General features: G+C 50.1%; 1 protein-coding gene across 8 annotated transcripts in view; it reads left to right on the top strand.

The window, feature by feature from the left end:
- Positions 1 to 13390, top strand: part of LOC144179555 (protein capicua homolog) — a 102575-nt gene that overhangs the window by 52219 nt on the left and 36966 nt on the right. For 7 of the 8 annotated variants that reach the window (XM_077707949.1, XM_077707952.1, XM_077707950.1 and 4 more), the window contains 6 exons: positions 188 to 531; positions 1838 to 2162; positions 6199 to 6292; positions 8041 to 8205; positions 9503 to 9567; positions 12489 to 12629. In XM_077707949.1, coding sequence (XP_077564075.1) covers positions 188 to 531; positions 1838 to 2162; positions 6199 to 6292; positions 8041 to 8205; positions 9503 to 9567; positions 12489 to 12629 — 1134 coding nt within the window. The remainder of the gene's footprint in view (positions 1 to 187; positions 532 to 1837; positions 2163 to 6198; positions 6293 to 8040; positions 8206 to 9502; positions 9568 to 12488; positions 12630 to 13390) is intronic. The other variant, XM_077707954.1, reaches the window with a different exon arrangement.

The raw sequence follows: 13390 nt of genomic DNA, 5'->3' as shown, positions 1-13390 counted from the left end.
TGCACGGGTTCTGTGTCGGTTGAAAATGTCTGTTTTCACATGCCGCCGGTAGTAGGAATTACAACCACCGCAAAATAACACCCGGCACCAGCGGGGCCACATCTGAGACCGCCCCTTCCTTGCTGTGAACTGTGGGTGTGCATCAGCAGGCATTGTTGGAGCGTTGCTCGTCCCCTTCCCATTGCAGGTGAGCCGGTGATGGACCTGCAGTGCAAGGAGCGTGTGGCCGAGAGCGACTCGGAGGGGGGCGGGCCCTCGGAGGGGGCGTCGCCGCGCCTGTCGCCCCTGGGCGCCTCGGGGGTTGCGACACTGGCCGAGGGCACCCACCGGCCCACGCCCATCCTGCTGCGCGAGCCCCTGCCCCTGCTGGAGGTGACACCCCCGGCCGCCACATCGCGGCCGCTGGTCGGCACCCAGGCCACGGCCTTCCACCCGACGGGGGCAGTCTTCAAGGGCGTCCAGGCGTCGTCGCCCAGCAAGAGGGCACTGGCCGCTGCGGCTGCCGCGGCAGACGACCGACAGCGGGAGTCCGTGAGTGTGCATCCTTCCTCAGTCCACTCAGATGACAATTACAGGGGCCATGCAGTCAACATTCTACTTTGCTCAGTACAAAAGAACTGGCCTTTTAGTAACTCACTCAGCTCCGAGGAATGTTTTTTTTTTTACCCGGAGAAAAAAAAACAACAAACTTTCAAATTCAGCGCTGCAGTGATGTGATATGGGCAGGTGTGATGTGATACGGACCAGCATTAAAAACGCAGTTATCAGCATGTTGCTGCATGTCAGCACTCACTCGATGCAATGAAACGGAACTGGAGGCCCCTCTGCGATTGCCCAGCGGTGTTTCTTGGCAGTGGCTCGACTGGGCGGCCGCCAGTTGCGCAAAAAAGATTCTGACCGCACGGAGACGTTGCCGGAAAGTGGCTGTGGGGCCACCTATGCTTTATCTGGTTTCCGCGATGCTGTACAAACCGGAATATCAGTCGACCCGGTATATAGGTTGACCCCCTACCTTGAAGTGGAAAAAGTTGACGCGGAAACAGTTCTGCTGCGAAGTGCAGTAGAAACGCACCCACAATGTGGACATTTATTTTCGACGAAAGTTTGTCGCATGAACTGAGTATGTCCGCCGAAGTCACTTATCTGGGCTGTCAGAGTCGTCCAAGGATGACTTCGTACACGTCCGGCAGTTTTCTGGCAGACATACATTCTCTTACAAGGATATACATACGGGCAACGGGATTATGAGCGGTACGCTTATGCATTGAGTTCTATGGGAGGCAAACTGGGCGTCACAAAAACCACTGTTATACCGGGTCCCGCACTTTAAGCCGTTATGTTATAAATGGTCTACACTGTATAAACAATATTGCGCCTTGGGCAACTGCGCTTTTAGCAGTATGCTTATGTGTAGAGTTCTATGGAAGGCCACAAAAACCACCGTTAAATCCGGTCCCGCACTATAAGTCGTTAGGTCATAAATGGTCCACACTGTATAAACGGTATTGTGCCTCGGGAAATTGCATTGTTCAGTTAGTATAAATATCAGTTAGTGAAAATATCTCGGGCCCAAGTGGTCTACGTTGTAATTACGGACTCCAACAAGAAATGCGATGAATGGGTTTAATCGACATTTTGGAACCAGCTGGATTCCTTGCCCAGGCACGACTCAGTACTAACTTCCCGACCAGACATATCTGTGAAATTTTTTATGTTCAAGTGTACTGAGTGTGCTGTGCAATACCGCGTTTCCTGTCTGGGGACCCTGTGGTCAGCAGCAGTGGAATTCCTCGTGTGGTTGTCACCCGTGTGCAAGGAGCGCCCTCTCGCCCCTCAGGTGTCCCCCCTCCGGCCCATAGCGTCCAAGCCACCGGCGGTAACCCTGGAAGGGGGCGTGCTGCGGCCCCAGCACGCCCTGCTGGTGCCGCCACCCACCTCGGCCACCACCCAGTACGCCATCCTAAGCCCACCCTTGGGGCGCACCCCCGAGGGGCTTGCCACGGCGGGCCTGGTGCTCAGGGGCACCCCTTTCAGCACTGCCAGCCCACCCAGGGTGTCTGGAGGGGTCCTCCGCTCGCTGCCCGCCACGCCCACCTCCACCACCCAGATCCAGTACCTGCTGCCCTCCATCGCCATGCAGCCCACGGCACTCGGGGTCAAAGGTCGGTCGCTCTCTCCACTCGCGTAGTGGGGAAAGGGGGGCTTCTCTGCGAGACGCATGCAAACCGAAGGTGTTAAGGGGGGACGTGGCTTTCAAAATCAACTTTTTTATTTCTTTGTGGATTTTGATGAAAATTGGCACAGCAACTGGAAATGCTTCTGTGATAACACCATAAATATTTGAAGTTGATATTTTGATAACTTTTTTATGTATGAAATTTTCTTTCTGCTCCGCTTGTACCGAGCTTGAGCGGCTTATAAAACACGATAGAAAACTTGTTCGAAGTGCTTTGCATTCCCAAATGAATGGGCGAGGTCGTGACAGTTTTAGAATTTTTTTTTTACAACACAATGTTTTTTAGTTTTCATTTTTTTAGAGGTTAATGTGCAACAGGCATGTCAACTGTGAACGATTATTTGAATAAAAAAATCACAAAAAACAAATCTGGAAAACTAAAAGTGTCACGACCTGAACAGTTCATCAAGGAATGTAATGCAAGAAACGGAATCAAAATAGACCCAGCAGTCACGAAGAAATCCCTGGGACAAGCGACACAGGTGGCAAAAAAAACTGTTTTGAGAAAACGGCTTCCGAAAGTTGCAACATAGGTTTCACATATCAAAAGTCGTCACGGTTGTAGCCTTTCATGTCCTTTTGAACATGGGGCTTCTGGAAGGCCTTGCCTTGAAATTGGAGTGCCTTTTCAGCCTTTCTCTTTCCAGAAAACATCATTTTCAGCTCCTCCGTGAAGAGTACATACCCCCCTTTGCAAACCAAACGGAGGGGAGATGGGTTTCAATGGGCTTTCAATGCAAAGTAGGTTAGTTGGTTGGCTGTATCGCACTGGACAACCTCCTTTTGCAGTGTTGTCACCATGGCAACAAGTTAAGCATTTTTTTAACTTAAATTTGAACATTTTTGGCTTTTTTTTCATGTTTTATCTTGCCTGGCACAGCAACTTAGTACTCATAGTGCAGGTGTTCATTGCCAAAAGTTTGCATACCACAAGGTTGAAAATGAGCTACTTTGAAGCTTGGTAGAGTATTCTGCATAACTCCCAACTTCAATGCAAGAGCATATTTTTTTTTACTACTTTTGACATTCAAGGCATCCAATATTTCTCGCAGCACAGCCAGTATGCCCTGAGCAATGGTATCAATAATTTCCCTAAAAAAATCACTGTTAAATGCTGCCACAGTAACGTACATTTTTAACGCAGAGAGCATATTTTTATTCCTATATTACTAACTCAAACCTGTTTGCATGACTCAAACCTGTTTGCATGAAAATTACAAGTGCACGGGAAACGTTGCGCAATAAAGGCGATATGGCTCGCGCGCATCGCAGCGCACGCTTACCGCGACATATCGAGCTTTGATTATACCTGATATGGCTGGTCAGGTCGCTTTTAAGATTAAAACTAACGTCGCAGGCATTAATTACAACTACTGGCGTTCAATCGTAACCGGTTGCCCAGCCATGTGATGCTCCAATGCGCGTCGGCTATGCCGTGCGCGCCGCAGCGTTTGACGCGTCGACCGTTTCTTTCTCAAGGCTAGCGAGCCCACAGTCAAAACACAACAATAACTAAGCGTGTACACATCGCAAATCCGACTAAAAGTTCACTTCACGAACCGCTATCGCAAGCGCGCACACCGCGTCACCCTCCGGGGTCTGGCGACGGTAGAGTCACGCGCACCACGAAGCGTTCGATGACCTCCGCCTTTCGAGCCACACAACTTCCCGTAATCTGGCTCGTTATCTCTGGCATTCCCACCGCGATAACGTCCGTGTTGAATACCATAGATTGAACAGAAACTCGGCCGAGCGAAGCGGCGAAAATGAACTCAATCCGCTCGCTACGCAGCTCAGGCGGCCGCCATCTTGCGTTGCGCCCGCGACATCCAATCAGGAGGGTCGTCGATCTGCGCCCCGACCGGAGGACCAATAGCGCTTCAGCATCTATTTCTAGCTTCGTTTGTGCGTCGTTTCTTTTCTGCCGTTTGTGCGTTTGTGAATGAACGAAGATAAAAGAGACGAGCGGAACCGGAAAGACGATCGCTCGGCCGATCTAACCATATCAAAATGGCCGCGCCCGGTGGCACCGTTGCGGAGATCGAGCGCTCCGAAAATTGCCGTTTTTTCGCCCTTTTGCGCTGATAGTTTGTCACCGCGCCTGACAAAAGTATTTTTTTATGCCACTTTGCGACGCTTTTCAGCGTAAAAACTTTGCAGACGCACAGAATAGGAAACATAGAAGCCGAATATGTGGGTTTCAAAAAAACGATGTTTTGGTCATTTTTCCGAAGTTGAAAGCCGCGTCCCCCCTTAACAGGGCACGCGCTACGGGTGCGATTCTTGGCCATGGCAGCTGTTCTTTAGATGGGGGCGTAAAGTGAAACTGCCCATGTGGTGAGGTTTGGGTGCACGTTAAAGATGTCCCCGGGGGGTCGAGAGTAATCGAGAGCCCTCCGCCGCGGCTCACCTCAGATTCCCTGTGCAGTTTGGGTGCGTTATACCCTGCAATCGGGACACCCCCTGGCCAAGTCGCCTTGCAGTGTGACACCCACATGTGCGCGCCCTCTCAGTAGTTCTGTAGGGACACTGTGTCTGCCACCGGAAAAAGAAGTGAGCATCCAACAGCTGGGCAAAAATTCTACTGCACATTTTTTTTTTTCCACGCATTCTATGATTTCTTATTAGCTACAAAAAGCTGGCCATATTGATTATGTAGACAGTTTTAAGTGGTTCTGCCGGTATGGTGGTTTTTCCTGTGCCACATCCTTCTTTGGTTCAGCACTGCAATTCTCCCAGTATGGAGTTGCCACAATCGGGGGTCAAATCAGCGCTTGCTTTTACTGCACAGGCATTGAGACGCTACTTTGGGTGGCTACTTTTCTCCTGAAATTTCTGTGTCCGTCTGCGCATCTAACACGTGAAACGAAGCACTTCACTGGGAATTAATGAGCCACATGGCCCACACAACTGCCTAATTGTACACGTCGCGCCTTGCTGCAGCATAGTCACGTGCTGCCTCTTAAGAGTGATTTGCCTTCTTTGGTAATTCCTCGCCCACTCAAAAAAAAAAACCTCTGCACTTTTTAGACTTCGTAGAAAATTTAAAGTTACTCTGCGCCGTACCCCGTTCGGTACATCATTGCACCGAGCGATTAAAGTGTGGATTTTGTTCGTGTGCACTGAAACACCGATTCTCGGCACTCTCTCTCTTCTTCTGCGTTCTGTGACCCAGTGTTCTTCATTTTCGTTGGGACGATGACTGCTGTTGCTTCTTCTTAGCTGTCTTGCTAGCGGCATTCATCATTGGATTTCGCAGCAAGATCACTCACAACAAAGAAATGCCTACCTGCACGCATGAGTAGCGTGAAAAATGACCGGCCCACCGACTGGCCACCGACACCCAAAGCGATGAGAGGCTAGGCTGGTTAGGCTACTGCACATTAATCAACGGCTTTGTGGTGGCTCTAGCAATTGGCACTCAACGTGGTGATAATGATGGCGACTGCACTAGGGGGGGGGGGGGGGGAGCGCACACAGAAGTGGCGGTTTCTGTTTCGCACGAGAGTTGCGGCGCTGTTATTTTACCCGAATTCGGAATGTTAATGTTCCTCGTCTATAAAGGAAAACAAATTTTGTGCGTTATTCTGAAATGTGCGCTATACTGAAATTCGTAGTTCTGAAATATATTTACATTGAAAATACAGGCAATTGAATGGAGATTTTGAAAACGTTCGTAAATTTGAGAAATTCGTTAAATGTGGGGTTCCTAGTTACGAGATTTGACTGTATGTTGCATCAGAATATCTGTCATGAGCAGATCTGTTGTAACAAGGTAATGCTCGTTTTGTGATTAGATTACATAGTGCGTCTCCTGTGAAATTTTGCCAGGTGCAAGTGGAGAAAGGTGCATATTTTCTAAAAAGCCTTTTATAACTTTCCTTTCGTTATTTTCTTTTTTTGGCAATAATTCGCAAAGGCCGTCTAAGCAAGTGCTGCACTCTATCGCTGCCCTGACGCAGGAGTGCTCCAGATGGCCCTGCCAACCGGTAGCATCCAGCTGGGCACACCCCACACCACGGCCGTCGGCAAAGTCCTGGCGTCGCCCCCTATCGCGTGAGTGGCCACGTCTCGCTGGATTGCCACTTGAGCTCTCTTGCCGGCTCGAACTGGCACGATGATGCTTGCAAATATGAGTGAGCGACGTGTGTACTCACTGTCCCATGATGCACTGCATTTTGGGGGCAACTCTTCTTTGTTCAAACAATTGGGCAGCCCCCGCTACATTTTGCCAGACAGGAAATGACACTTTTGGTCACCACCCACGCACCATATTTCAAACCACTCACTTTCTTGACCATAACCTGACAACACTGGGGCCCTTGCAAGTATACTTGGAGAGCCTAGGAGAAGTTGGGCCTCATTGGTCAGACACGTCAAATCCCAGCAGAGCACTTCCTCGTGTAATAACAACACCTGGGTAACGACACGTCATGAGCTAAAATTGGTTGCCCCCACCGGCACGTGACCCGCCGCGGTGGCTCAGTGGCTAAGGCGTTGCGCTGCTGAGCACAAGGTCGCGGGTTCGATTCCCGGCCGCGGCGGCCGCTTTTCTGATGGAGGCGAAAAGCAAAAACGCCCGTGTGTACGAGATTTCGGCGCACGATAAAGATCCCCAGGTGGTCAAAATTAATCCGGAGCCCTCCACTACGGCGCGCCTCATCGCCTTCGTTGCGTCGCCGCGTTAAACCCCACAATCAATCAATCAATAGCAAGAAATTATAACTCCTAGCTTCATTTCTGACTAGATTTATACATTCTAGCTGGAATCGACAGTTTCTAACTAGGAAAAAGTCTTATTAGTCTAGCTAGCTATAGAGACGATTATTTCCATATTGCAGGTTTTTTTTTCCTTCCAGCTGGACTGACAAATGCATGCTAAGCTGGCAGCCGGAACAAAATCTCAATCCAGCTAGAAACTGAATTTCTAGCTAGAAGAAATTTCTGGTTCAATAATCCAGCTAGAAAAAATATTGTTCAACCCACCGGCACGTGTGAAAGATGAGGGTGCTCAGTTCCTTTCACTGCTGCTGCTACGTGAGCCGTTCAGAGCAAGCACAGTGTCTTCCTCGGAACTCTGGCTGTTCGCCACTGGAACGTGATCGATTCCGTGCTGATTTAGCGTGGTGGCGTTGTGTCAGTTGCCTCATTGTGCATCTCAACCGCAGCTAGTGTATTTGAGCCCACCAAAATGTTTTTAGCCCCCTGGTTAGTTTTGTGCGCACTGCCCCGTTGCGCAAATGAGGGTGGTGGTGTCGCAAGCCAGCTGTGAAATGATAGCTGGTGAGTTGCCAGGCTTTCTCCCGTTTTCCTTGTCTAGTTGAAGGTGGTAGAACTGGCACAAGTGTTATTTTGGTGACCCTGCAGACGTTGAGCCACTTGAGTTGAAAGGGGAAAGAAACCGCGAACGGTGGCCATCGGAGCCCCGGTGAGTGTCCGGCATGTGGGCTCCCGTGTAGTCTACCAGGCCGGGATCAGTGGGACCTTACTTGGGTACGGGGGTAACCCCAGTGGACTCTGCACTACCCGTCCCCTGCATTTTCCGAGTTCCGTAAGGTAAATCCAAATGCCATGAGCTTTTTTTCTGAAAAAGGGGGCAGCAGCCAGGTATTGTTGCCTTCCACCGCCCCCCACTACCTTCCGCAAAATCTGGTTCGCACTCCCGTTTCCTTGTGACGAATCAGTTGACGCAGCAACGTTGTTGCCTCGCAGTGTGTGAAACCCTTGCAGCCCAATATTGGTGGCACTCCCCGAAAGTTGTGAGCGCGGCCGTGTTCGTCCCCTGACGGGTGTGCACCGCGCAGGGTGTCGTCGCCGCACAGCCCGTCGGTGCAGAGCGTGATAGTGGACGCGGCCAGCAGCAGCGGCAGCAGCCCCCTGGGGCCCCCGCAGATCCAGCTGACCCCGGCTGCCGAGCCCTCGCCCCGCCTGCTGCCCTCTCCGGGGGGGGCCCTCGTCCTGGCCGACAGGTAGCATGGGGGACGGGCGCTCTTAAACGGTGGCACTCTGGAAAGTTGAGAAGTGCACAGGGTATGAGGGACGGACATCCTTTCTGCCTGTCCCTCGTTCCTTTTTAACTTGCAAGGTGCACCAACTGGCTTTGCTGTTGCTTCTGCCATTCAACTCAGTCTCAGGGGACTCCACAGCTCCGGGCAGGTGGGGAAATTAGAGCTGTGACCAGCGTGGCTGCTATGGCGGCGGTGGATGCGCGAGACGTGGAATGGCTTGGGCGATGCCCAACTTCTGTGGGTTCTGGGAGAGGACCCCAGGCCTCCCCGCATTGGGAGAAAGCTGCTCACTGGTGGGGTACTGTACACAGGAGGGGGGCAGGGAGGGTGGTATTTCACTAAGAGGGCAGAACAATCTGAAAGGAAAGGGGGGGGGGGGCATCACTAGATCAGTCTGCTGGCCCATCTGGGGTTGACAGAGAAGCCTTCCCTTTGGAGCATATGTACGCTGTGGGCTCCTCCTCCTGAATGCTAGGCTACGCTACACTACATTTAGCACTGTGGCCCAGCATTAGGAATAGAATAGTGTGTTGTTGATATTCTTGCTACACTCGCATAGCACTGAACTGCAAAGAAACTCCCTACCAGGGGGTTCAAGCGAGCTGTTTACTCTTTAGAAACTTTAGATTTCAGTTAGGGGTTCGCAAATTACACAAGAACGCGCTAAATATAGTCGTTCAAGTAAGTTCTTAGCCCACCTGTCGCGTGATACCGTCTACTAGGCTGTCATTTACCCGTGCCTTGATAGTACGACAGCCCGGTCATACTGTGGGGTCCCTTAAAGTTGTATTATTGAGGTTCCACTGTACGTCACTCGTGGTTCAAACCCATGCACGGTGAGTTTGCAAAGAATGGTGCACACTAGTAAAGCAGGTTTAGTGAGGCTCTGTGGTAGTGCACCCAACTGGTGTAACCCCCTAGGGAGTGGGATGATGATGATGAGGACGAGCAATGTTCAGCCACATTGAACTCAAAGCTGTGCCAAATGTGCCCAAGTAGTTGGTGCGAGCTGAAACCTATTAGTCGCATACAAAGAGCACATAGTTGAGTGGCAGAATGGGAAAAAAAGAAAGAACTGCCTCATTACACTGAAGCTTTTCGGGCGTTACTCAGGAGTATATCCCTTTGCTTTGCACCAAAATACACCTCGAATTTCCTGCATAAACTGTGCCCATATCGTTTCGAGGTGTGTGTGCGAACCGTAATTCTCATTGAGAGGCCGACGCCTGCTCACTGGTTCTGTGCTTGTCCCTTTCAGGTGCAACATCTCCCCGTCCCGTTCCCCTAATCCTCCAAAGATTCACCGTGCCATTTCCAGCAAAGGTATGTGCTTACATGTTTTTTTTCTTATCCTTCTCCTTCTTCTTCTCATCCTCCTCCTCCTCCTCCTCCTCCTCCTCCTCCTCCTCCTCCTCCTCCTTCTTCTTCTTCTTTGTGATGTGCAAGTTTTAAGTGCCACCCCATTGTTCAAAAAAGCGGCACTGTCGTTGTCCGGTGCTGGAAGTGACCGTTGCTGTAAAGAGTATAGGTGTTTCTTTTCTTTTTATAAACTTGGGGTCTGCAAATCACACACGAGAACGCACTAAATAATAAATAAAGCAGTTTAACTCTTTCACGACGGCGCCATAGGCAATCGGAAGCCGGCGTCCGATGATTTTAAATCTCCCGCAAAATCTGAAACCCGCGCTTTACAGACAACTATCGCCATCTGGTGTGTTCATTGGCAACTTCTCTTTCAATTTCAGTTTCGTTTGTTTATGTGTCTCGTGTGGTGGCGGCGTAGCAAGAGAACTTTGAACCGAAGGGGGAGGGGAGGAAGAGGAAAAATGGCGTCGGGTTTGCGCCGCGCTCCGTACAGTCGGACTGCTGTAGCAAGCACTTCGGCAGCTCCTACTGTCGAATTTTCTGATTCCAGCAGCAGTGAGGGGTCAAGCAATGGTGTGGGATCTTCAGATTTCAGTTAGGACGACGAAGCTCCGGTTCAGGTGCCTCGCACTTCAACAAGCGCTGGCAGGTAATTTCGTTGTGACTCCGCGCTGTATTTATAAACAAAACGTGCTTCTTATCTGACGACTGCGGTTTTGATTTTGTGTTTAGGGCCTCGAGAACGTACGGCCGGGATATTTTGCCAAATGCACCGTGCCGTATCGCGCTATCACCTTCAAGATAACCTTGCGCTCGTGTCAGATTAGCGCTGCAGGGTTCAGGTGCGACGTTTGTCGAGAGCGCTCGATTTTTTTTCTCGTTTTTTACCGCCGAACTGATAAGGATTTTGTGCGAGGACACAAAAGAGTATATCGTAATTACCTGATTCTAACGCGCACCCGATTTTCCTGACAAAAAACCGAAAAAACTTGCACCTCCGATTGTAACGCGCACGGAACTGTGTGAGCAAGAAAAACGAATGCGAGAGAAACGGGTAATTTATTTCCGAAATAATCTCACTCATCTCACTCCTCGTCGCTCTCCGCTGACCACAACATCTCGTCCTCGGTGCCGTCAAGCACGTTCGCGATGCCACACTTTTAACTAACGTTCAACCATGGTCGATGGGATCGTGGCCCACGCCTCACACGCCCATCCCGCGAGCTTCTCCATTGGCGAACGCTTCAGCCGACCGCTCGTTTTGAACGCGTGAGAGCCGCTGCTGCCATTGCTGTTATCAAGCGCGCAAGTGGAACGATTTGACAATTTGTGTGAACGCCGATAGAAAAGCCTAGGCGCCTATGCTTCCTGCGTGCGAAAAATCGTTGCTAAAAGCTTTACGCCATCTTGACTTGGCGATGGCGATGGTTGGGACGAAATTTTTGCTGTTTCGGTTTCGGTTTTGTATCCGATTCTAACGCGCATGTGATTTTTTTACCTATTTTTCCGGAAAAAAAGTGCGCGTTATCGGGTAAGTAAGGTGCTTGGATGCACATTTTACAGAGACTGACTCACCCTTGAGTGCCCTCGCGGCGTGGCACAGCCGTCAGTTGCGCTTGGTTGACGAGCCCTCAAAAATCCAAAACTTGGTGTACACTGTTGATTTATATATTGAATCATAGCCAAGGAACGTAGGAACAATTTGTATATTTTAAAATACCTGAAATAATTTTTTGTATCGGTAAAAGTGCCGATTTGTGTTTTTCGTATACTTTTCTTGGGGGCTTTTTTCTGAGTACTTGACGAATAAACTGTATGTAATTGTACCTTTATCAAAACTGCTGCTTTGTGTTTGGAAGAGCAATCTATAAGCTACAATTTCATGCATAGCAAGGCTACGTGTGTCCAGTAGCTCAAGAGAAAAAAAACGTTTTGTGGAAGCCCTTAAAATCGGCCGTTTTTCCGCCGTAACGAAAGAGTTAAGACAATCAGTTTTTTTATGCATTGCTTGGAACTGATTTTACAGCTCATTAAACTTCAGTGTTTGAAATGGGCACTTAAAATAGTTCCTTGCCACTGGTGCCACCAAGGTTTAATGAGCTGTAAAATTAGTTCCAAGTGATTCATCAAAAAACTCATTCTCTTATTGCACTCACCAGGGTTCATATTGTTGGAAAATGTAAAGATTACAGTTTTATGACCCACACAGTTTTGTGTATTGTTCGTCCAAAAATGGTTAATTACCTCTAATTATCTTGGGAACTAATTGACCAACCAAATAAATAATGTCATAGTTGAAATCAGTGGGGGAAAAGCAGCAAGACTGGGCAGTTTCACGTAGTTTACTTACAAATTAAAGAAGTTTTTCTAAGAGCAGTGTCCCACCTTAGATGTACATAAGGTACAGTGATCAAGGATGGATGGGTAGCGCCATGATGGAGTGGCTCGGTGTTGTGTGGGCGGCTCTGTAGCTCCGTGTTGATTGCTGTTTCCACTTGCATTACTTGGCGTCATATTTGAGGTCGCGTTGTTTACGTGCAAATACGGTACTTTTCACGAGCTGGCTGGCAAGGGCAGAAAAGACGGCACAAACACAGCCTGGGGTGCCGGCACTGAAACTGGGCATGCTGATTGTGTGCTGTGCATCGCAACACTGACCTCAGATTGGCACTGCTTCAGGGGGCCTCACTGGCGTCGTTAGGCCTGGCACCGCGCTGTACGCTTCTGAGCACTGTGGGTTCTGAAACACGTCCGACTGAAATCTAGTCCGCACTGGTGAATGGCAGGTGTAGGCGTAGGGTAGTGTCTCGCGGATGCACCGCCTCTGAGCCGGCCAAGCATGCATGGTGGCCCCACGAGCTGTTCTCCCCCGCTTGCAGATGGCTCCCCCCTGGCCATGCTAACGCCCCCCTCGGCCACCGGCCACATGCCGCTTAGCCTGAAGGCACCCTCCAGCGGGGGCTCCTCCTCGCCCCACGCTTCCTCGCCCGCACGGTCGCGCGTCTCGCCCTTCTTCACGGGTGAGTGCGTGGCTGCTGCTGCTGCTGCTGCTGCTGCTGCTGCTTGGCACGCCCGAGACACAATGCAAACTAGTAGTGGCTTTCTGGTGGGCCAGGAGTAGCAACGCTCCCTTCTGTGCTCACGTCTACTCATCGGGGCAGTTGGGGAGACTCACTCACCTTGCTGTTGCTGCTTTGAAAGGGCCTGTCAAGATGCCTCGATGAAATTTGTAAAAGGACACACTGCGAATAATGGTGGCACGATTGGAATTGCCAGACGTGTCAGTTTGGTTTTTGCCCTAGAATTTGCCTAAATGCAACAACATCAAAAGGCACCCGAGAGCGGCACCGTTCCGGCAGCCTGGAATTGAGGTGCACACTTGGGAATGCTGCAACTTGAGTTTGAGAAACGGGACACCAGTTCACTGCAGGCGAAGAAAATTTGGTTCAAATCCTTGCGTTCGACCATCTCTGCGGTGCAAAGGGTTTTTTTTTTTTTTTTTTTTTTTTTTTCGAAGGACTAGTCAACCAGCTGGGAAACTGGCCTCATTATGACTCGCACTTTGCTGAGGATGTGAGGCGTGGTGTGCATGTTGGCAAGGAGTGCAGCAGCACGGATTGCTCTCTCTCTCTGCAAGGATACTGGAGAAAAAGAATGTAACTGAGATTTCAGCGAACATTGGGGTGACGTTTTCAGCTAGCATGAATGCAGGTCCTCCAAAATGACTGAGAGTTTCACGAGGTTCGTGCCGGGCAGTCCAACAGAAGGGCTTAGGAGGTTC

This window comes from Haemaphysalis longicornis, unplaced genomic scaffold, assembly GCF_048455015.1.
Source record: "Haemaphysalis longicornis isolate Haplotype H1 unplaced genomic scaffold, Haemaphysalis longicornis Haplotype H1 scaffold_4, whole genome shotgun sequence".
Classification (NCBI taxonomy): domain Eukaryota; kingdom Metazoa; phylum Arthropoda; class Arachnida; order Ixodida; family Ixodidae; genus Haemaphysalis; species Haemaphysalis longicornis.
Note: the sequence above shows the minus strand (reverse complement) of the source record. Positions and strands in the feature narration are given on the sequence as shown.